At 42.7% G+C, this 23,361-nt stretch overlaps 1 protein-coding gene across 1 annotated transcript in view; it reads left to right on the forward strand.

Moving 5' to 3' along the window:
* The window catches only part of SMC6 (structural maintenance of chromosomes 6), a 66,207-nt gene that overhangs the window by 29,595 nt on the left and 13,251 nt on the right, over positions 1–23,361 (forward strand). The window contains exons 12-23 of the mRNA XM_044445139.1: positions 1,627–1,640; positions 3,447–3,611; positions 4,175–4,353; positions 6,141–6,342; positions 6,908–7,022; positions 7,608–7,768; positions 7,876–8,011; positions 9,027–9,107; positions 11,002–11,172; positions 15,715–15,852; positions 19,206–19,351; positions 20,259–20,384. Coding sequence (XP_044301074.1) covers positions 1,627–1,640; positions 3,447–3,611; positions 4,175–4,353; positions 6,141–6,342; positions 6,908–7,022; positions 7,608–7,768; positions 7,876–8,011; positions 9,027–9,107; positions 11,002–11,172; positions 15,715–15,852; positions 19,206–19,351; positions 20,259–20,384 — 1,634 coding nt within the window. The remainder of the gene's footprint in view (positions 1–1,626; positions 1,641–3,446; positions 3,612–4,174; positions 4,354–6,140; positions 6,343–6,907; positions 7,023–7,607; positions 7,769–7,875; positions 8,012–9,026; positions 9,108–11,001; positions 11,173–15,714; positions 15,853–19,205; positions 19,352–20,258; positions 20,385–23,361) is intronic.

A 23,361-nucleotide genomic window follows, 5' to 3' on the forward strand; every position in this document is an offset into this window, starting at 1 on the left:
CAGTCATTTCACCATGGTAAGTTTGGTCTTTAGAAACCATAATAAGATGCAATGGTTTGTTAAATGGTTTATGTGTACCTCAATGGCCTGTCATGTCTGAATTCAGGAACATAGTTTCCATGGTCCTGGTATGGAACTACCACAGAGTCCTCTGGAAAGAGTGGCAACTCCAGCCATCCAGCCTTTATGTGTGGACCAATGAGGAAGAAGTAGACAATACAGGCAGGGAATGATGCATCTTGAGATTGAATTTCAGGCACTGTGGCTGATGGAATTTGTGCCGATAGTGGGAGAACTAAGTGGGGAGGATAGAAACAATAATGAAGTAGAAACCACTTGATTGCCAGTCACATACATCTTGCTAAAAAACCACAAGCCATGGTAACCATGCAGGATTGCTTGCTGTGGTGTTTGAATGGAGGCACTTTCTCCAGTCATTTGGATGACTGAGGACTCCTGCAGCTTTTTGATGAACACTGTTCTTACCTTTCATGCACCAGGTAACCCATGCTTAATGAGAACACGTGTATCTAATGTTTTGAGATTATTCTTATACTCTGCTTTCTTAGGTACCAGTGCTTGCATGTTCCCTAGGAATCAAGTCTTCTCTGAATTTAAAAGTTACCAGACTGAAATGAGCAAATCTTGCTGTAGAAGTTTATATTTTTAGGAAGAAGCCTCTAATTGTTAGGAGTAATTGCAGAATGGAATGATTTAAATGTAATTCAAATTAGCAAAACAAAACAAAAAATCCCAGCCCATTTTGAATAACAGTTTTAATGATTTTTCATATATTTCATAAACAATAGGAAAGATCTTGCCCCTGAGCCATATTAAATTACAAGTAAATCAAACACCATTCATGTTATGTTCTTTCCTACAACTTAGGTTTTGCATTTGTGCAAACCTTTAAATGCTTTCCTTTTTGAGCTGGGGGGCTGTTCTGAAGGTATTTCTTTATAGGGCCTGCCTTAAAACAAACAGAAATAACAGTTGCTGATTAAGTATGGGAATATAGGAACATAGGAATTGTTTTATTTTTCTTTTCTGTGTTGCTCCTTTCTGCTTCAGTCTGCCTTGCCCTAACCCCACCATCAAAAAAACAAAGAGCAAACAAGAATGTGAAATACTTGAGAATGATAGGATGAAGTAAGGTCTGCTAGTTAGTGGGTAGAGTACGGCAGTTTATATTCATGTAAGAATGAAATGCCTGTAGTGGCACGTGGATTCGCCCTGAGGCTTAGGCGAATGGGGTGGCATGTAAGTCTGCTAAATAAATAAATACATATTCATATTTGCAATAGCAAGCTAATCCTTCATTTACGTAGATAGGTCTCCTTCAACTTAGTCTACCTGGCAGAGGCATTGACTCAGTTTAGAGATTGTCTGTAAGACTAATGTTTGTTGTTGTTAGTCGCGAAGTTGTGTCCGACCCATCGCGACCCCATGAACAACATTCCTCCAGGCCTTCCTGTCCTCCACCATCCCCTTGAGTCCACTCGAGCTCACACCAACTGCTTCAGTGACTCCATCTAGCCACCTCATTCTCTGCTGTCCCCTTCTTCTTTTGCCATCTATTGTTCCCAGCATTAGGCTCTTCTCCAGTGAGTCCTTCCTTCTCATTAGGTGGCCAAAGTATTGTGAGTTGAAACTCTTCAGTATCTGGCCTTCTAAAGAGCAGTCAGGGTTTACATCCAGATTATTCAGTATAATATAATTCTTTGAGAGAAGCTTAGGATTTATTTTTAAAAAAGTGATTATTTTTAATGAAAAAATACCTGGCCAAAGAAAATGTGCACATATTCCAATCAGTTAAGAAAAACTTTTAGGGGTGACAGAATAGAATACACCAAATGGGAAACCAGAAGGACTTAGCCACAGACCCATTTAGTTCCACTTGCTTCATCCCATTTAGCCAGCATCAAGAAATATCAGGGAACTGTAGCCATAACTGCTTGAAAAGCAAGCTGTGAAAAGGAAGCAAGGTTAACATCTCCCCATTCTGGAATAGCTGGGTATCTGGGTCTAAAATGTGGAAGACACAGAGAACTGTCAGTTGAAATCAAGAGATTACTTTGCTAAAGGAACAACCTTGTCTCCATGCCTTTTCTGGGAGACTTCCTTCTTCCACTTTCTCCCCCTTAACTGGTGTTTTTCAATTGACAGCTTGACAATTTTGTGCAAATTACCCTATATGCGGTCTCATTTTCTCAGTTTCGATCTATGTTACCAACCACACTTTGACAGTTGAAACTTACAAGAACATTGAGCAGACAGGACTACTTATATGAAATCACCAAAAGTGTGCACTTTCTCATCTGTAGAAAACTGGCAATCTAAAATCAAATTTATGAACACCAGTGTGCAATTTTTTGGAGACAGAAAAAAGCCTCATGACCCCATCTGTGAATTTTTATGGCCTGAAAAACTAAAAGAAACAGCAGTGAACAAAAAGGGGTAGTGATTAGAGTAAGAAGGAGAACACAAGATGACATCTTAACCTCAGATATGCAGATGATAATACTCTAATGGCAGAAAGTGAGGAGGAACTAAAGAGCCTCTTGATGTGGGTGAAGGAGGAGAGCGCAAAAGTTGGCTAGAAACTCAACATGAAGAAAACTAAAATTATGGCATCCAGTCCTATCACTTCCTGGCAAATAGATGTGGAAGAAATGGAGGTAGTGACAGATTTTATCTTCCTGGGCTCCAAGATCACCGCAGACGGGGACTGCAGCCAAGAAATTAAAAGACACTTGCTCCTGGGGAGGAAAGCTATGGCAAGTCTAGACAGCATACTAAAAAGCAGAGACATCGCCCTGCCGACAAAAGTGCATATAGTCAAGGCTACGGTTTTCCCAGTTGCAATGTATGGTTGTGAAAGTTGGACCATAAGGAGGGCTGAGTGCCGAAGAATTGATGCCTTTGAATTGTGGTGCTGGAGAGACTCCTGTGAGTCCATTGGACTGCAAGACGATCAAACCAGTCAGTCCTAGAGGAGATCAACCCTGACTGCTCCTTAGAAGGCCAGATCCTGAAGGTGAAACTCAAATACTTTGGCCACCTAATGAGAAGGAAGGTCTCCCTGGAGAAGAGCCTAATACTGGGAACAATTGACGACAAAAGAAGAAGGGGATGGCAGAGGATGAGGTGGCTAGATGGAGTCACTGAAGCAGTCGGCATGAGTTTAAGTGGACGTTGGGGGATGGTGGAGGACAGGAAGGCCTGGAGGAATGTTGTCCATGGGGTCACGATGGGTCGGACATGACTTCGCAACTAACAACAACATGCAAAAAAAACCCCACTATGCGAAAAGAAAAGTATACTGCAGTAAAGCTCTGTAGATATAAATGGAATCCGAATATCTGTTGAGGTCTGTTTCTTTTTAGTACTTTTTTTGTCAAGTCAATTTTTGAACAAAATAATCTATGGTTTATATAATATTTCAGTGCTGAGCGGATTTCAGAGCCTGAGAAGTTGGAAAAGCAGAATAGAATTGACCACTTAAAAGAGCAGCTGAAGATGTTACATGATCAAAATGAAGCAGTTGGTCAGGAGATAAAGCAGTTCCAGGAGGCTGTACGTACATATGAAGAAGAGCATTCTAGGTTAAAGTAAGTTTTGCATAACTGTTTCATTACTTAATTTGTGTATTGAGCTACCTGTCAGAAGTCTGATTTTTTAAAAATTCTTCCAGCCATGTTGAGGCATTTTCTTTGTGAACCCTGAGCTTTCACCTGCAAGGGCATTTCCCAGTGGCATGAAAGGAGTATGCATGTGTAACCTTCCTCTGGTGTTTTGGATATTTTGGGTTTCAGCTCCTAGTGTTCCTGGCCATTGGCCTTCCAGGAGCTCAGAGTCCCTGCTATTTTCCTGCAACTCTAGGACATATCTGTGTTTCGGGTAGAGATCATCAACACCCCACTTTACTAAGAATCCCGAGTAAGCCATTTCCCGGTGCTCCTTTGTAGAAGAGGCATGTGGGTACTAAGATTATGTGTTGTAAGCCTTGCATGTTTCATAGCTTTGGAAATCAGACTTCTGAAGTCTTGCTAAGGCAGTTCTACCTGACAGAGGCTAATCTGTTTATGTTCAAAGACATCTTGCGACTATAGAAATGGAATTAATATGTTCATAATGCATCATATTTCAGTACTTCATTTCGTTTTATTTTTAGGAGAGAGGAACATGAACTGAAACAAGTATTGGATCAGCAGCAACGACAGCTAAAAGAGCTGAAAGAGAGCAAAACAAATAGACTGAAAAGATTTGGGCAATATATGCCAGACCTTTGTGATGCAATTGAAAAGGCCGATCAACAGAGACAGTTTGTACATAAACCAATAGGCCCTCTAGGTAACTTATAATTGTACTGCTTGTATTCAAATAATGGCCAGAAGAAAATATGGGGAAGTGGGTTGCAGCCTTAAGTTTTTCAAGCTAAATAGTAAACATACGATTGGCCTGTGTTTATGTAGAGCTGGCTCTAAGGTTTTGTGTGCCCTTGAGCTAGGCATCCTCAGTGACCTCCCCCCTCCCTTCCTTTAATGAGTCTGCCTTCTCACCATCATTGTCATCAGCTGTAACTGCATTGGTGTTGCTTGCTCGACAGGCAGAGAACAAGTGAGTATCTAGGTAGTAGCATCTAGCGCTCCTCCTCACCGCCACCATTGTCTGGGCCAGATTCATAGAATCATAGAATAGTAGCATTGGAAGGGGCCAAGGAGGCCATTGGGACCAACTCCCTACTCAGTGTAGGACTCCAAGTTAAGCCACCCCTCTCAGATGACTGTCCAGCTGTATCTTGAATGCCTCTAGTGTGGGGAGAGCCCATCACCTCCCTAGGTAATTGGTAGGCAAGTGAACAAGCAGGTTGCAATGGTGAAGCCAAGTATTAGTCCAAGGGGCCTTTGTCAGTTGGCCCCTACTGCAATGTATGTCCTTGGAAGATGCCCAGCCCTACCCACCCTTGATGTCCTTTGTGTGTGTGTGTGCTGTTTCCTACTTTTACATTCCAGTTCCTAACAGCATGTCTTGTTTTGGTGCACTGTCTGTTTCCACTTAGATACTGGTTTAAAAGCTTTCCATTTGTTCTTCTGTTGTTGGACTGTAGAGTAGAGCAATCGTTATGTTGATAGATTTCCCTAGAATTCTGAAGGACATGATTCAGTCAGACTTTGTATTATAGCCCATTATTGCCAGTGCTTCATTTTTCCTCATTATTAGAGCCACTCTTCTGAGTTAGGCATTTCCAGAGTAAAACACTTCTGACTGACGAGTTTGTTTAACTGAAGATGTCCCATTCCAGTCTGCTTTAGTTCACTTGCACCAAGTATTGTGATGCTTCGCCATTGCATTTCTTGCTTTATGATTTCCAGCTGGCCTTGATTTCATGCTTCTCACATTCTATGTTCAAATTGTATGTGTTGTGCAGCACCAGACTTTCCCTTCTGGGCCAATAGACTTCCTTTTGGATTTGATCTAGTTGCGTTGTTAGTGACAGCACTCTTTGTACTCGTCCCTGGCTCTTCTGTGGTAGCTTTCTGAGAGCCCTTCAGACCTGGGAGTCCCATCTTCTGGCACTATCTCTTGTTTTATTTTGGGATTTTCCTCATAGGGTTTATAGCGTAACAAATATTCAGAAGTGGTTTACCTTCTATGCAACGCTAAACAGAGTTAGCTTGAGCATCACCACTGCTGTTTGCAAAAGATCCTGTGTCAATGTTGCCTTCAGGTACTGTTGCTGCCCTGTAGCTGCCCTTTAGGAATTTCTCAGTTCCATCAGCAGTACAATTTTCTTTTCTGCTGATGTGACCATTACTCCTGAAGAGGGTAGGTGCATTTTAGCCTGGCGTCTCAGTTTGACCACTCTGCTTTGGGTGACCCTGCTACTGAGAGAGTCTGGTCTCCTGGCAGCATTGCTCTTGGCTTCTCTGACACCCATAACTCCCTGCCCCCATATTAAGGTGTGCATCTGGAAGGTGGGCAATGAATCTTGGGAAATAATAATGTCTTCAGACTGTGTTTTACATCACTGTGGGTGGTGCTAGTCACTAGAAAGAGGATGAGAACCACAGTCCACATGACTGAAATAATTTACTTAAAGGTTATGCATGATGCTGACACTTGGTTCTTCCATTTAGGTGCTTTTATCCATCTGAAAGATGCTGAACTTGCTCTGGGTGTGGAAGCATGTTTGAAGAGCTTGGTCCTGGCATTTTGCTGTGATAATTATAAAGATGAACGAGTGTTACAGACATTGATGTCCAAGTTTTGTAAAACTAGTTTTCGTCCCCAAATCATTGTTAGTTCCTTTCGGAGTAATGTTTATGATGTGAGGTTAAGGTGAGTGTGCCTGACATTTTCAGTCCAGACCTTTATATATCTGTTTGTATTAAAGGTAAAGGTTTCCCCTTGACGTTACGTCCAGTCATGCCTGACTCTAGGGGGTGGTGCTCATCTCCGTTTCCTAGCCGAGGGAGCCAGCGTTTGTTCACAGACAGTCTCCGTGGTCATGTGGCTGGCATGACTAAACACCGAAGTGCTCGGAACGCTGTTACCTGCCCACCGCAGTGGTACCTTTTCATCTACTTGCATTTGCATGCTTTCGAACTGCAAGGTTGGCAGGAGCTGGGACGGAGCAACTCACTCTGTTGTGCAGATTCAAACCGGCAACCTTTCAATCAACCAGCCCAGCAGCACAGCAGTTTAAACCACTGTACCACCTAATTGATACTCTTTATTATTGTTAAGACACAGCCCAGTCTGTTATCTTAAGTGACATTTTGAAACTATACTATATTCTTTTATGCTTCTACAAACTTAACCAGAATGTTTTGTATTTGAGTCTTTTGTCATCCTTTGTAACAGTAATTAGGTTAATTACTGATCACCTTAACTCTTTTTGTAGGTCTGCTGTACATCCTGAATTCCCCTCAGTCTTGACAGCACTCAACATTGATAATGCTGTGGTAGCCAATTGTTTAATTGACATGAGAAGCATAGAAAGAGTCCTGCTAATCAAGGTAAGATTTAGCTCTTATAGCTGCGATATAAACAAAAGATTTAATTGATCTTTTTGTGATCATTCCAGTTGCTCATTATTACTGTTCATTAGCTACATGATCTGACTATTGTGTGTAAAAAGCAAGTAATTGAGAAATTTCTTTCTTGACTTGCTAATATGTTGGAACAGAGTTAAGATGGAGTTTCATGAGGGTGATGAGAGTTTGTAAGGGAAAGACTTCGCCATTGTAGCAAGGCAGAGATTGAGGTGTGATTTGGTTAAGGCAGGTTCTCTGATGACTCTAGGAGCTCCATCATTCTCCCAGTGCAGGAAAGAAATGCACATGAGCTTTAAAGACTTGTTGTTAGTCTCAAAGTCTTGCCCGACCCATCATGACCCCATAGACTTGTTAAGTCAGTCACTTGCATAAAGATGAATGCAGGAAAAGATAGTGTTAGAATGTGGATAATGGAAGAACACTTTCACTGCTCACTAATTAGTATATTTAACCATTCAGTTGGCAAGTACCTTATTAAAGCTTTCTTAGTCCCAAATATCATAGGCCCAGAGAAGATAATTTTGTTGCGGATGTTTTTCTCTCTAGAATAACTCTGAAGCTCGTAGAGTTATGCAGCAAAACAAACCTCCGAACAATTGTAAAGAGGCATTCACTGCTGAAGGTGATCAGGTGCTTGAGAATCGATACTATTCTTCAGAAAATTCCAGGCCCAGGTTCCTCAACAAAGATGTGGAAGCAGACATAAGGTTAGCATTAGCCGCTTAACAGTTACTTCTGCAAGACAGATGGAAATTTCTGGTGCTTTGGAATATCTGTGTATAATGCTGTTCATAAAACATTTTCCTTCTTTAAGCCTCTTGGAGAAAGAAATTGAAAGTAAAAGAACTTGCCTGGCAGTATTTCAGCAGAGAATACGTTCCGCTGAGAATGATAGCCGAGAGAACAAACGCTTGCTGGTTGATCATCGTCAGCACCAAAAGGAATTGCAAGTAAGAGATACATAGAAAGTAACTGCCGCTTTGGAAAATAACTTTTAATTGGCCTGATATATGTTAAAATATTGTAAGGGTTTGGGCTTTTTCTTTTTAAGAATATGAGCAGTTCTTGTTTTTTCTTAATTGGGTCCTGAGTGTGCTAAAAGCATCAAAATATCGTATTGCTCTGAAATATTTAGGGGGCATAGCCCACTGTCATTGGGAATACAAATGCTTTTCTAAATTTCAGTTGACGGTAAGCTTAGAAACACTCAGAATTTGGGCAGCATCTTTCCACCAGGTTTCCCTTGAAACCCTTAGATTCTGCAAACATGCTTCCTTCCCAAGAAAGGAGATTGCAGTCCACAGAGTCAATGGATTCCCATCTCTGGTCCTTAATGCTGCAATCCTGTTCAGCAGCAGTACCTGATGCAATTCCCTTGCATCCCCCCTGAAGTGGCTTCCCCAGAAGTGCATCCCCTTTGGCAGTGTTGTTGCCAGGGCATTGTTGGCCTGCTTTGGGCCAGCAGATAAAGGCCTGCTGAGCATTTATCCAGGGTGGCAGGTGGCCTTGCAAGAGCTTTCTCCTCTTGGCAGCACAACAGCTTCAGGAACTTCTCTCAGGCAGAGTCCCACTCCAGCCAGTAGCAATGTCAGCCAGGGAGAAGGCCGACAGGATGGTTAAAAAGGCTGGCAAAGTCTTTCTCCTTCCTCAAGAGTGTCCAGGTCTGTATGTTCATAGCTGCATAGCTTTCATTTCTTGTGTAATTTTTGGGCCATGAAATCAAAACACATATGTATTCTTCCAGTGTGATTTGTACAGAACACTGTTTAAAAGATATTAAATGAGTTCTTGTTGTAAAATGTTTTAAGGGACTTTTAATCAAATTTATTTCAAAACCTTAGCAGTGCAACCCTATATATGACTACTCAGAAGTGAAATCCAGGTAAATGTGTATAGGTTTGAACCTAAAATATTGGTTGAATGCACTGTGTATTTATTGCATATTTCTTTTCATTGCCATTACAGATAAAAATGAGGAAAGTAAAGCTAGAAATTACAGATCTTGAGAATGTAGAAGAACAGCAGTCAGTGGTTATCTCCACCCTGGTAAGCACACTTATTATCTTTATATTATCTGTCTCACAGAAGTGTGTGTTCTGAGGGCAAAGAGTAATTCTTATTAATGTCAGTAAGATTTCTGAGGTTGTTATGCACTGGGAGTTTTTTTATAATCTTCATTTTGCCATAATTAATAGTCTGCTTGACAATAATAGGGGTATATTTTAGCCCCATCTTAGAGATCAATCATATGGTTCCTAGATAGCATCTGAAGCTCCATATGAAGGCTTCTTCATGTCTATTGTCAGAGCTATGGAAACAGAGTGGAAGATCTGATTGTGGATCTTCCCACCATCTCCCAACCACCATGAAAAGCGTCTCTTAGAAGGCTGGAACTACATCCGCATAAAAGAAGTAGAAGGATAAAAGGAGGAGTGCTTGGAGGGTGGGCAAGAGCTGTGATATGCAATATCCTATGGGTTTTCCAAGTGGCTTCCCACTCACTGAAAGATAAGTCATCTGGATGGACCCATCTAGCTGCCTGTTGCTCTTCAGGTGGAGATGAAAATGTTCCTGCCCTCTTCTCACCCTGTTTGATATTTGCCAGCAAAGCATGGAGGGGGGCTCTTGGTATATAAAAATCTTTAATAAACAAACAAACAAACGCATAGGTTTACACACTTAGTTACTGGTAATAGTACATACATTGTGTAAAGAATGTATGCGTTCACACTTGTCAATATATGGAGATAAGAGTTGATCATCAGAGAACATCATTTACATTCAGGTTGAGGATGCACATGCATAAGCAATCCATAGGTACCAAGCACAATGTATGCAACCCGTGAGCAGTGATAGGTGCTCATGCACAGTTCTTGCTGCCCACTGTACACAGGCAGAGTGCACATGTAATATGCAAAAGCCCACAAGGCACATGTGCGGAAACAGAACTTAGCTTGTGCAGCAGGTACACAGGCAGCATGGATGCAAACTGGCCTTTTTATACTTGGATTCACTTCCTGCCAGAAGCCTGCACAAATGCTGTGCACAAGCTGGATTAGGGAAGGAGGAAAGTTGGCCAGAGTCTGGGAAGCTGAGCTGAGCAAATGCAGTGGACAGCATTGCCCCCACACCACTAGATGCACCCTTGCTGAATCCCTTTAGTTACTGAAGCAGGTATAGATAACACCTTTTGAATGTTGATTCAAATGAAGAGTGCTTATATGAAACATGAGCTTTTTATCCATTAAGGTGCATCAATTTTCCCTAGTTATGGAATTGAATGCAGATTGAACATTAATGAAAGCTGCAAAATAACTTCCTCAAAGTCTGGAGATAAAGCTATACAGTGATCTACTGTGGTTCTCCCATGTCTGAACAAGTTAATTTAAGAGTTTAAACTACAGCAAAAAAGAGCCATATGACACACGAATAGCTAGAAACTGTATTGTGGCTTAATTTGTGGACCAGATCCCATAAAAGCTTACGCTACAGCAAAGCTACGAAACAAGTGCCTTACAATTCTTGTAGTGAAAGCATATGCATACATGTCCATGGGACTCAATCACTATAAAGTATGAATTAGATTTCAACCTTATCCTGTCACAAAAAAATAGTGAACATCAGTAGAAGAAATCCCTAAAAGTAATCCCAACACTTTACACATGATCTTAAATGAAAGTCTGCGCAACTAAATGTACTTTCAGTTATCATAATGGGTGGCCCATAGTATGAATAAATTCTCTTGGTCTCATGAGATATGCAGTGGTGAAAACATAAGTGAGCTATCCTTGAGTTTTTTGTGAGATGTAATTTGTAAATTTGCTGGCACATTTATGGCACATCTGTGTTAAACATGGGATTGTCCTGGATGGTTCCAGACCCAGTTTCATGACCAGTAATTCAAAGTAGTTTAAAAATCATTTGGAACTTTTTTTAACAGGAAGAAGAAAAACAAGAGAACAAGCTGAAGATGAATATGGTTAAGGGCAGTATACATAACCAGAAGGAGAATGTGGAGGAATTGAAACATATTCTACAAGAGGCAGAACAAAATTTTGCAGCACTTAAAGACAAGATTGATAATATACAAGAAGATGCTGGTGCAGTCGAGGTTCGTGTTTGTTCTTTTTCTGACTGTTTGCATTGTCTGCCAACCCATCATGGGCAGCCAGCAATGGAGGATTGCTATGTCATCCAAATCTGGTGCATCCTCCAGAGTTGTTTCACACACCTTAAGAACCCATAGTATGCTGTAGGTTTGTTCATACCTCTGATAGATTGTTGTGCTATCTGAACCCAGGAAGGTGATTTTACGATGGGTTGTTCAAAAGTGTTACTGATTCCTTGGGCAAGAGTGGTCAGAAATGGTGGTGCTTTTCTCCTTGTGAGTGAACTTGCTTGCTGAAGTCTGACTAGGAATGTTGTGCTGTGGCAGCTTATGCCTTCCCTTGGCATTCTCCTCCCCCATCTCATGTAGTCTTTGACTTCACTTGTCAGTGAACTAGCTTTCCCTTGCCCATGTGGGTCAGCTGGATGTAACTAGCACAGCAGTCTTGAAGGAACTTCAACGAATAGTAGAGTAGGAAGGAGCCATAAAGGCCATTGGGTCCAACTCCCTGCTGCTGCAGGTCACCAGTTTACACCATTCCACTCAGATGGCTGCCCAGTTTCCTTTTGAATGTCCCTAGAGTGGGAGAGCCCACCACCTCTCCAGGCAGCTGGTTCCACTGCTGTATTGCTCTGACAATGAGGAAACTTCCTGGTGTCTAGGCTGAAGCTGGGTTGTTGCAACTTGAGTTGATACTCCTATACTCTGGTATCAGCAAGAAGAGATCTTGACCTTCCTCTCTCTGGCAGCCTTTGAGGTACTTATCTTGCCAACTTTGGTTGTGTCTACAGTTTGCCCTTCCTCTGAACCTAAACAGTTTCTGCAAAGTTTTTCTCTGAGATAATGCTTTGCTTTATTCAGTAAAGTAGTTAATGCTATCGTTTGACACTTCATGTCGTGCAATCCATTAATATGATGGCATGTGTAAAATTTATTTTCATTTTTGGTGGATCAGTACCAATATTAACACCAGCCATTTTTGGAAAAAATATTCCTGCTGTTGTTTGCATACACCTCCATAAAGCCCTTGCCTGTGTTGGGGAACAAGTATTCAACCCAGAATATGTTGCTAATCCTTCCCATCCTCAGAAAGTGGGTTGAAGTGCATTCTCAAGGGAAATGCCATTTGAGCTGGATATCCATGTGGAAGGTAGGAAGTCCAAAACAGTAGCACTCTTCCACCTGTAGTGCCCAGGCATCTGTCTCCAGAGGAGCAGCATCACAGTACTGTTGACTAGCTTAATTTATTAATGAACTACCAGAAGATCTGGCAAGTGAGTTTGAAGGAAGCACTCCTTTCCCAGTTATCTCATTTGAGGGGAGGAAGCTCAGACACTCGTCTGTAGCTGTGGACTTAGTACGCCTCTTCACTTCCTTCCTTCATTGGCTTTCCCCAAGAGGAGGTGGAGGGGACGGGACAAAGCTGAAGCACAGGCGCAGTGGAGGAAGAGCAGCTGGCAGAACAACTGAGACAGGCAGCTGCAGGACCCACTGCAACAAGGGAAGACCCAGCAGGGAAAGAGTCACAGCTAACCAGCACTCAAAGGGCAGCACAGCTCTGTAATAAACATACAACCGACTTGGGTGCAGCCTGCACATGTCACTGAAGCATACTAGTGAATGGGAACGTAGAAGAAAGACCAGCAAACACCCTTTGTCTGTCTGGTTAGCTCAGACCATCATCTGCACATCAAGCAAGTCTGTGGGTGGCAGCTTCTTTTCTGTACTTGTGCATGTACACTACAAAATTGCAACACTGTGGTATAGCTGCACCAAGCATTTCATTGGTGTTGAGGATGAAAGGGGCTCTTCAGGATGGCATATCTTCCTTTATGGAGCCATGGGCACTTGTAGTGGTTTGTTTACACCTTAGTGCCGTTCCCAAGTGGCTTAATCCAAAGTGCTACTTTTCCACACTTCTCCATCTGCCCTTCTCTTCTTCAGCTGCTTTCTCTGAAGCTTGTTCATCATGATACATGGTTACATCAACCTGTAATTTAGTAGGGGCTTTGAAGAGATTTAGGGGAGAAATACTTGCTGCTGCAAAGACAGCTGCTCTAAAAACCCATACTAATCACTCCTGTGACTGCCATGAGTAGTTTCCAACCCCAGACCAGATTCTGTAGTGGTCCTGCTGTACCTCTCTTGGTGGAGAGGAGTGAGAGGAGCAGGGTTATGGAAGATGCCTGTTTCAGCCTGCTCTGCGCTGACTCCAAATGCTGCCGCGTGGACACAGACCGCCTCGATTGCTGCTGTCCTGGCGGAGAAGCTTACTGCACACAGAGGTGTTCAATATGCCCTGCTGCATTTTGAAGCCATTTGGAGTTCTGTGGTGGGCCCAGATGCTTGAGTTGTTGCCAAGTTTCATGGCACTTTCTGCACATCTCAGGCACCTTTTGATAGTAGCACCAGAAATTAGTCTGGTAATCCAGTGTTCTGACACAGCAGGGAAAAAAGGTCAGTGGTGACCTTGTACAGACTTGCTCTCAACTTCGGGTGCCTCCTTCTCAGCAGTATGTTCACAGCAGGTACAACTGCCATGTGCAACAACTTTCCATAGACAACATTCTGAGCAACATTCTGAAAAGTGAGGGATGAGAAAATGTGGGGTTCGGTTCTCTCAAGCTACAGGGGCCCTTGGATTCCTTGCATGTGCAAATTCTAGCTCTGCCTGGGTGGAGTGAAAAGCTCTGCAGCTGAACTTAGCTTTACAGCATGTTCCTCCTCCAGGCCCTTGTAAGGGGAATTAATAGATATTTATACCGGAATTTCAAAGCCAAGTCATGATAAGGCCATCTTCTGCAATTCTCTATTAGCCAGTCAAGGAAGGTTCTGCTTCTTCAGGACCAGGAGCCGAGGTTGACGTGGTGGTCATCAGTGGACAGATGAATGACAGTCCAGCATCTGAAACAGTGGGCATAGTGGGAAGCTAAAAATAGCTGTTCAGCTGTCTCCAAGGGATTCTGGGCCCATTACCCAGATATGTACTGTGGATGAGAGGAGACCATGTGGCTGTTTAGAAAAACTCAGAATTTTAGCAATGCCTTTTCTGCTAGCCACTGTTATTCTTGCCATACCCTATATAAACATCCTTTCCTTTTAAGTGCTCCCAGAAGCATTCTCCCATGCAGTTTTCTGATAGATAGTATTCCCCATGTAAACATCTTCCATGCATTCATGGAAACATACTTGCACCCTTTTAAATTACTAGTCCAGTTCATTGAAGGTACTACCTAGAACCACCCACCTGATCATGAACACTTCAGCAAGCAGTCTTCATATTAGCAATGCCAGCAAAGTACAGACACCTGTGCCTTGCAAAAGTATACAGTTTTGTTCTTATGGCAACAACAAAAGCTTCCCAAAACTGTTGTTTTATGATGGAGATCTTTGGAGTTGCAGCTGTGTCTGCTCCAGGCTTCATAAAAAGTACCAGATAGAAACAGTAGGGGGTGTTCTTGGGGTGAAACATATGCTGGCTGGCATAGCTGGAAAGGAGGGAAGCTTCTGTCCAAATTCCTCTTGAACAATTTGGTCCTGGTTTGGAGATGGAGGTGCTGAGGGAGAACTTTCCAGCATGACAAAATGGGATTTCCCTCTCTGAGGAGAGCTGTGGGTTGGGAGAAAAGGCAGAAAAGAGGGTGAGCTAAAGTGGCTTCACCAACAGGTATGTGTGTGTGTTGGGAAACTAGTTAATACTTGCAGAAAGTAGAAAGGGGAGGAGTGGAGGATGCTGAGTGAGAGCCACCCCTGTGAGTGTTACGAGTGAATGGATGAAGGAAATCTGCCTCTGTGCAGGCAGGCAAAAAAAGCAGTCTTAAGGTTTACAGTTTTAATTAGAAAAACTGGGCAGGTATTGGCTGGCATGGAGAAGGCAAGGATTGGAAAACTTTGCAATGGATGCTGGCATTCAGCACACACAGCAATAGTAAAAAGCATGCTGAAGCCATAAGGGAGCAAGAGATCATGAGTAAGCCCCATTCAATTTGATAGGTCTTACTTCTGAGTAGAAATGTATAGGACTGCAGTGTTGGGATGCAATACTAGCCATTATGTTGTTGATAATCAATACTCCCCCAAACTCAAAGTCTCCCAACCTTCATGTACAAAATGGGTGGAGCAGCAGAGATGTTCTTTACCTCCTCACTCTCTCATGCTGCTGTTTTTGCTTGTTTAGCAAGGGTGCTTCAGGGAGGGAGAGAAGGAGACTGGCAGAAGCTGCTAAACCGACCTCTCCAATCTCTTCTGCTTCTCAACTATGGAAATGCCCCCTTTTTCCTTTCTCTAGGGTTGAGTTTATGACCTCAGAGACAATCTGGCACTTGCCTGGCTATAAGAGAGAGCGGAGTTGGGTCTCTAACCCTAACATATCCCCCCCCCCCACATGAAGCCAGTGCACTATTTCCAGCCTCAGAGGTGAATGATGTTGTGACTTTTCAAACACTGTCCAGAGGACATAGCATTCATCCGTTACTTTATCAGCTTCAATTTATGGTTTTGGAAATCAATAAAGTTACATTTTATATTACAATTTGTCCTCAACAGGAAGGGTTACGTCAAGCCGACCATGAACTTGAGAGAAGCAAAATCAACTTGCAACATTATGAGGAAAAAGAGAGAATCCATTTGGAATCCATACAAAAGAGTAAAAATAATCTTGGTACAAAAGAAGAAGAATTAGCGGTATTCATTGTTTTACTATGATGAAGTTTTGCATTGTCAGTGAGATGCACACTAAGTGGTTAGAAAGTGTGTAGCAACAACCACTGTCCAGCATGAGGAGGCATCCGTGCTGGGTTACCTCCCACCACCAGTACCACCATGGTAAGGTAGGGAATGCAAGGCAAGTGCTTAGTCTTGGTCCTGGCCTCTGGGGCTCACTCCTTCCAGGTCCTCCCAACCTTTGCCCAGGATAGACCTTGTTCTTGTTTTTGATCTCTGTGCATTTGGGCTCTGCACTTGCACGTGTGGAAGACTTTATAGCTAAGTGCATTGTGGCAGGAACCCCTGCCCCACCCTGGCATCCATTATATGTGGGAGGAGTTCCTGCCCATTCCCACAATTCTTCTGGAACCAACTTCAGTTCCTCCAGAAGGTCTTCTCTCCCTCCCCAGTTTTGTGACCTCTTGAGCATTTTCTTTTCTCTAATACCCTTTGTTTCTCCTCAATGATTCTTTCTATATGTCCAAATGTCCATTTTCTCAATTTTTGCTGTCTTTTTCCTCTCAATCACTATTTTTTCCATTCCTTCCAACAAGTATGTATGTATTAAAGCCCCTCTTCATTCTTCCTCAGCTATTCTACAGTCTTTATTCTTACCTTATTCTAAATTGCTTCCTTCTTTGTTTCAATTTTACCAATGACATCAAAGGCTTTCTTCCTCAAATGTGTGCAGTGTGGTGCCAAACCATTGCCTATGGATGGACATTCTTTCTGCCTACTATGCTTCGGTAAGGGACTTTGCCCATTTGCCACTCCTGGGATAGGGAATCTGCCTACTGCATTGTACCAACCTACCAAGGGTTCTGTGACCCATGGCGGTACCACCATCAAGGCCCCATCTGTGACCCCTGGTGCTGGAATGCCTACCAGCCTGAATTCAATGGGAGATGGGCAATACTTTCTGACTTTCCAAAGACTACCAACTCTGCCACTGAGATTTCATCTTTCACTGAGACTTCAACAGTCAATTTCTTAGCACATGCAGCTTTAGGGAGCCCCGGAGTTACCTGCTTCTATCACTATGTCATTGCATCAGTCCAGCTATACGTGCCCCCTCCCCTGGCCTGCGCTTCACCAAGGACTGTGAGTCTGCCACAGAGGCAGCATCCTGTGTGGCTCTGTCATTTTTCTCTCCAAGTGGTTGTGGACACTAAAGACACAGCTTCTTCAGTGGCAGACACGGCCCATTTTTCTGAACATATACAGAGGATGTTCCAAGTCCTCAGACTGCGTACACAGGTGCAGCCAGAGAGTGTGTTGAACCCAGTTTTTGCCATCATGTAGATGAGTCAACACAGGTTACCTACTGCAGGACATCCAACAGACTTGGAGGGCTTCACCCACTATGGTATCACTGACTAAACAGCTGGAGAGCATGTACAGGGTACAGGAGTATGACATGATCTTCCTTTTTCAACATGTTTGATTCCATGCAACAAGGAGGGATGCATCCTGGGCACCTTGGGGAGGTGCATCTTGATAACTCCTTGATGGCCAAGACTGCTCTGATTCACTTACCGGCTAAAGATATCAGCCTGAACTTGTATCCCGCTCCTTTTGGTACTGGACTTGATCTCCAAGGATCAAGAGAGAAGTTTTCACCTGGACATCAGCACCTTCCACCAAATGACTTGGGGGATAAATCCCTAGCCCATACATGGTTTGACCTCCCAGCAGAACTAAAGCATATTCTCGGTACAAGATTGAAGCTGTCCACCAGGAGGTCATATGCTGTGAATGAAAATTCTTCTCATCTTTTGCAGCAACAGAAGGCTTCAATCCATGTTGATGCACAGGGACCACAAAGAAGAAAGGCAAGTTACTTACCTGTAAATGTCATTCTTTGAGTAGTCACCTGTGCATTCATGGAACTTGCCCACAGACTCCACTCACTTTTAATGCCTTTTAGTAGTACTTTGCCTTTGGCTAAGGTCAAAGTTCGTTATATTGTTCTTCCCTTGGTCCCAAGGCTACCTGGGCAGTCTTGAGTGAACTGAAGGAATGGGTGGGAACACCTTCCATAACAGATGCTGGGGGAGGCGTTCCTGCCAAAACATTCTTAACTGTAACATCTCCCCAGCAACAGGTGGCACACAGGTGCAGAGCCCATGTGTGTGACGGCACAGATGACCACCAGGAAAACTAGTTACAAGTAGGCAATCTGCCTTTTCTCTCATCTTTCTGAGCCACATAATCTGTTCCTTCTTATGATCTCTGGATTTATTTCCATATCTTCTCCATTTTTGTCTTCAACTCCCCTTGAGTTTCACCAGAAAAGGAGAATGAGCCATCTTGGGTGAGGCAGTGCCACTGTCAGCATCCAGCGGCCTCCTCTGGCTCCAATTGCTTCCAGGCCTCTTTTGGAGATGGAGGAAGTGCTGCTTCATTTGAGCAGAGTGATATGAACCTTCATGATGTTTCTCTGCTGAGGCCGAAGATGAGGACCAGCATTACCACAGAGCACACAAGCAAGTGATTTTCAGCTTTGAGAACAGGAAGTAGGGCAAAGAAACTTAACTGTGATCCACCTTACTTGACATGACATCACATTACATTATTTTACATGCAGGGGTCTGTGCCATTCTCTGGGGAAATGAAGCTATTCTGCCATCTTAATCCTTTCCTTTTTTAGTTGTTACTGTGTGCTTTGTCCTAAGATTGACAAGGATGTAACTGGAAGGCAGGGGGCACAAGAGGGAGAGACCAAGGCATACATTCGCATTTTTTCTTAGGCAGTAGTGGTGGAAGGTAACTCAACATGGATGCTGAATCGAATGGAAATTCACAGTATGTGACCAACTTTTCATTCTTTTGTGTTTGCTTTTGATTATACATTGCTAGCTTCTCTACTGGAGAAAAATGCACATTAATTTCTTCATTTAATAATAGAGAATAGAGTGCTCTTGCAGTAGTACTATAAGCTGGGAGATCCCCAGTACAAATATCAGTTCTACCATTAATTTTCCTAAGCGACCTTATGGTGATAATGCTGGTTCCATTCTGCCATGTTGTTACATGAATTACTGATGTGATTCATGTAAAATGAAATGTGAAATGCTTTGAAAACTAAAGAACTACCCAACAATTAGGTGTGTTTTCTTGTTAAATAACCATAATTAAAAAAAAAAAATCCTACCACCTCTTGAGCCTATTTGGAGCTGTGTTAATGATTTGAAGTGGGAATTTCGGCGAATGGGGCGGCATAAAAATGTTTTAATAAATAAATAAATTTGATGATATTACACTGTTTTCAAGCAAAATATGCAGAGGCTTAAGGAAAACTATTTGTTGCCATGTTTTAACTTGTTCATTAGGAAATGATTGCAAAGGCTTCAAAGATTCATCCAGAGCGGATAGAAGTTAATAGAACCTTTAAAAGCCTTGAAACAGAAATGAATCACTTAAGAAGAAAGATAAATTCCGAAAGAGAACATATTGGTGATAGAGAAGAAATAATAAAGTAAGTGTAAAAACCTCTTGTCATACATGTGAGCTTCTGAGAAATGGACAGAGATGTGGGAAAGTATATAATATTCACTCATTCCTTGAGTTTCTCATTACCTCTACTTGATATGATTGACTGAGATAACAATAGGGGTGGTCTGCTCTCCCCCCCCCCAAAAAAAAAAACATTGCTAGAACTCTAGGAAACTTTTGTGTAGCTGGAAGGATTTTCAAATATAAGTCTGGCATTTAATTTTCAGAGACTAAATACAGCTGCAGGGCTGTTGATTGATATTGCTAGAGGAGATACCTTGTCAGTACTTCAAAGTAAACTACCCAAGATGCTGGCCCAGGTCTGTAAACACCTGTCTGGGGCAAGGATATCAGAAGGACTTCCAGGTCCCATATGAATCTGTCACACCTGAATCCTCACTCTGGATGCTCTCCTTGAAATGAGCAGAATGGCTAACAGAAGTAGGGCCATCTCAACAGTTATACCTTGTTCTGTGTACTTTACTTCCTACGAATGCTTTCTTTACTGGCCTCAAAGTGCCAGGTATAATGCCTGTTTCCATCACTTTTAATGTAACTTAATGTGGTTTAAAATGTTTGAAACCACTTAGTGAGCTGCAGTTGAAAAATGGAATATGAACACTTGGCAAAATGTGTATATCCCCCACTAACTGAATATGAGGACATGAACTGGAAGAGCCCTGTTGGAGCAGATCCAGACTTTATCTAGTTAAGCATCCACTCCCCAGTAGTAGCTGGCCAGATGTTTTCGGTAGGCAGGGTATGAAGCCATTAGCCCTGACTGATTGTTTGGGTGTACTGGGGGAAACAGTAGGTATTCGTTTACCATATTTCCTTGGAACATAACCTTCAGTGAATTCTTACTTTTGACAAATTTTATTGACATACAGACAATTTCAGGAAGCAAAAGAAAAATACCAGGATGCAGACAGCAAAGTCAGGAGTTTGAAGAAATTCATTAAATTGTTGGATGACGTGATGACTCAGAGACACAAAACATTCCTGTATTTTAGAAGGTTGGTATGATACTATATGCTTATTTGTAAGTAGAAACAAAACAAGAAACATCCACTAATAGAAGAGATCCTTAGGTGTTCCTATCTCCTTCTTGTTGATGAGTCAGTGAGGTGGAACAGAATGCAAAAGTACTATTGTGCTTTTGTTCCTGGGTCATTGTCTGTGTTCAAGTTCTGCTTATGACTGTTATAAGGGGTTGGAATAAATAGATTTTAAAAGTACATTGTTTGGTGTACATGTGCTGAGCCAATAGGACAAACAAGATAGCTTAAAATATGCTTACTCGGGGCCCTGTTAGTTTAAAATATGCTTACTAGGGGCCCTGTTTCCCATACTTTGCTCTGTTTTTCCTCTCCCATATATTGACTCAAGCACCAGTTTTGATTCAGAAACAGTACCTCACTTGGGAGTAGAGTGCAACTTCTAACATATAGCCCTACCAATAGTCACAGAAGTATAAATGGGAAATACAGATTTACATTCTTATGGTTTATAGTACAATGTGTCCTTTAGCTCCATACTGCTGGATTTCTGAAATAGTAAAACCCAGCTCTATAAAGCTCTATAGCTATCTTTTTATTCAAATGTCAACATTGGCATCAAGCTTTTAAGGTTATTTTAATATGTTTGTTGTTGTTAGTCATGAAGTCGTGTCTGACCTATCGTGACCCCATGGACAACATTCCTCCAGGCCTTCCTGTCCTCCACCATCCACTTAAGCTCACACCAACTGCTTCAATGACTTCATCTAGCAACCTCATTCTCTGCCGTCCCCTTCTTCTTTTGCCATCTATTGTTCCCAGCATTAGGCTCTTCTCCAGGGAGACCTTCCTTCTCATTAGGTGGCCAAAGTATTTGAGTTTCATCTTCAGGATCTGGCCTTCTAAAGAGCAGTCAGGGTTGATCTTCTCTAGGACTGACCGGTTTGATCACCTTGCAGTCCAAGGGATTTGCAAGAGTCTCCTCCAGCACCACAATTCAGAGGCATCAGTTCTTTGGCGCTCAGCCTTCCTTATGGTCCAGCTTTCACAGCCATACATTGCAACTGGGAAAACCATAGCCTTGACTGTACGCACTTTTGTTGGCAGGGTGATGTCTCTACTTTTTAGTATGCTGTCTAGATTTGCCATAGCTTTCCTCCCCAGGAGCAAGCGTCTTTTAATCTCTTGGCTGCAGTCCCTGTCTGTGGTGATCTTGGAGCCCAGGAAAATAAAATCTGTCACTACCTCCATTTCTTCCCCATCTATTTGCCAGGAAGTGAGAGGACCGGATGCCATGATCTTAGTTTTCTTAATGTTGAGTTTCAAGCCAACTTTTGCGCTCTCCTCCTTCACCCGCATCAAGAGGCTCTTTAGTTCCTCTTCACTTTCTGCCATGAGAGTGGTATCATCTGCATATCTGAGGTTGTTGATACTTCTCCCAGCAATCTTAATTCCAGGTGGTGATTCATCTAGGCCCACCTTTCTCATGATAGAAACATAGAAACAGAGCAAGTCAGAAGGGGCCTCTTGGGCCATCCGGCCGGCTCCACTCACAACATGCCCACCATGTGCACTTCCAGCCTATCCTTGAACACCTGCACCAATGGGGCCTCAACGACTTCTCGTGGAAGCTCATTCCACACCCTCGGGGTCTTAACTGTCAGGAAATGCTTCCTGGAATCCAAATGGAACCTTGGCTCCCTGAGCTTTGCTCCGTTGGAGCATGTCCTGCCTTCCTCTGCAGGGGAGGTCTCTACCCATCTCCATGTGACATCCCCTCACATACCTGTATGTCGCCAACATATCCCCTCTTAGTCTCTGATGTGCTCTGCATATAAGTTAAATAGGCAGGGTGACAGTATACAGCCTTGCCGAACTCCTTTCTCAATTTTGAACCAATCAGTGGTTCTGGGTCCAGTGCTCACTGTTGCTTCTTGACCCGCATATAGGTTTCTCAAGAGACAAATAAGATGGTCTGGTACTCCCATCTCTTTAAGAACTTGCCACAATTTGTTCTGACCCACACAATCAAAGGCTTTAGCATAGTCAATGAAGGAGAAGTAGATGTTTTTCTGGAACTCCCTAGCTTTCTCCATGATCCAGCATATGTTGGTAATTTGATCTCTAGTTCCTCTGCTTCTTGGAAATCCTGCCTGTACTTCTGGAAGTTCTCAGTCCACATACTGCTGGAGCCTAGCTTGTAGGATTTTGAGCATAACTTTGCTAGCATGTGAAATAAGTGCAATGGTGCGGTAGTTTGAACATTCTTTAGCATTGCCCTTCTTTGGGATTGGAATGTAAACTGACCTTTTCCAATCCTGTGGCCACTGTTGAGTCTTCTAAGTTTGCTGGCATATTGAGTGTAGCACTTTTACTGCATTGTCTTTTAAGATTTTGAATAGCTCACCTGGAATACTGTGACCTCCACTAGCTTTGTTGTTGCTCAGACTTCCTAAGGCCCATTTGACTTCACATTCCAGGATGTCTGGCTCGAGGTCAGTGACCACCCCATCATGGTTATCAGGGACGTTAAGCTCTTTCTTGTATAGTTCCTCTGTGTAATCTTACCACCTCTTCTTAATCTCTTCTGCCTCTGTTAGGTCCCTGCCATTTTGGTCCTTTATCATGCCCATCTTTGCATGAAACGTTCCCTTCATATCTCCAATTTTCTTGAAGAGAGCTCTGGTCCTCCCTATTCTATTGTTTTCTTTTTCTTTGCACTGTTTATTGAAGGAAGCATTCTTATCTCTTCTAGCTATTCTCTGGAATTCAGTTGGGTGTATCTTTCTCTTTCTCCCTTGCCTTTCACTTCCCTTCTTTCCTCAGCTATTTGTAAAGCTTCCTCAGACAGCCATTTTGCTTTCTTGCATTTCTTTTTCTTTGGGATGGTTTTAGTTGCTACCTCTTGTACAATGTTGCGAACATCCATCCAGAGTTCTTCAGGCACTCTGTCTATCAGATCTAATTCCTTAAATCCATTTGTCACCTCTACTGT

This window comes from Varanus komodoensis, unplaced genomic scaffold (assembly GCF_004798865.1).
Source record: "Varanus komodoensis strain SLA01 unplaced genomic scaffold, ASM479886v1 scaffold47, whole genome shotgun sequence".
In the NCBI taxonomy this organism is placed as follows: Eukaryota; Metazoa; Chordata; class Lepidosauria; order Squamata; family Varanidae; genus Varanus; species Varanus komodoensis.